This window comes from Seriola lalandi, unplaced genomic scaffold (genome assembly GCF_002814215.2).
Source record: "Seriola lalandi dorsalis isolate HSWRI2012SDOR001 ecotype SW California unplaced genomic scaffold, Sedor1 jcf7180002054977, whole genome shotgun sequence".
Classification (NCBI taxonomy): Eukaryota; Metazoa; Chordata; class Actinopteri; order Carangiformes; family Carangidae; genus Seriola; species Seriola lalandi.
In genome coordinates this window covers 1,065,217-1,066,049 of record NW_019525527.1, presented here as the reverse complement: position 1 = coordinate 1,066,049, position 833 = coordinate 1,065,217, and the positions used below count along the sequence as shown (strand labels likewise).

At 47.1% G+C, this 833-nt stretch overlaps 1 protein-coding gene across 1 annotated transcript in view; it reads right to left on the bottom strand.

Moving 5' to 3' along the window:
• The window catches only part of ftcd (formimidoyltransferase cyclodeaminase), a 5,019-nt gene extending 4,408 nt beyond the window's left edge, over positions 1–611 (bottom strand). The window contains exon 1 of the mRNA XM_023396420.2: positions 454–611. Coding sequence (XP_023252188.1) covers positions 454–507 — 54 coding nt within the window. The 5' untranslated portion in view covers positions 508–611. The remainder of the gene's footprint in view (positions 1–453) is intronic.
• Positions 612–833: the final 222 nt, after the last annotated feature.

Here is an 833-nt window from a genome sequence, read left to right as displayed (position 1 = left end):
CCCCCCAACACACACACACACACACACACACACACACACACAGCTGACAGTGTGAAACTCTAACTACAGACTCATGTTTGTGTTTAATTATTGTACAATCCTGTTGAGCAGCTTCTCTCCTCTGACAAAACAAACAGGTCAAAGGTCAAAGGTCAGTTTATTTTCCACTGACAGTACAACCAGGTCCAGACTGTCTGACTAACTAACAGCAGGGTCCACTTCCTTCCAGAGCTTTTAAACCATATCACAGTCTTCTTCATCAGATCAGACCCGAGCTCTCAGTCCTCTGACTTGAGCTTCTTCTGATGAAGCTGATGATGAAGATAAAACTGAACATCAACACATCTCCATCACATGCATGACACTAAACATAATTTACACTGGATATAAAGATAAATGAATGAATGAATGAAAGAAGAGAAGCTGCGTCAGGTTAAAGATGAAGACACCGACCTCTTTGTCTCGACCCTCGGAGAAGTTTGGGACACACTCCACCAGCTGAGCCATGGTGTCTGCTGAACGACTGGCTGAACGACTGGCTGAACGACTGGCTGCAGAGTCTGCAGGTCCAACTCCAACCCTCCAAACACACACACACACACACACACACACACACACACACACACACACACACACACACGTCTGACAGACTTGAATCATTAACAGCTCTGCATCAATGATTGCCACACATTCCTCTGAACAAACACTGGCTCTAAACCTGCTGCTGCCCCCTACAGGCTGCTCAGCTCATCACAGTCTGTCCTGGGGGTGAGGGGGTGCGCTGCGGGGACGGCTGTGGAGCTGATTGATAGGGACTGTTTTCATTATTGATT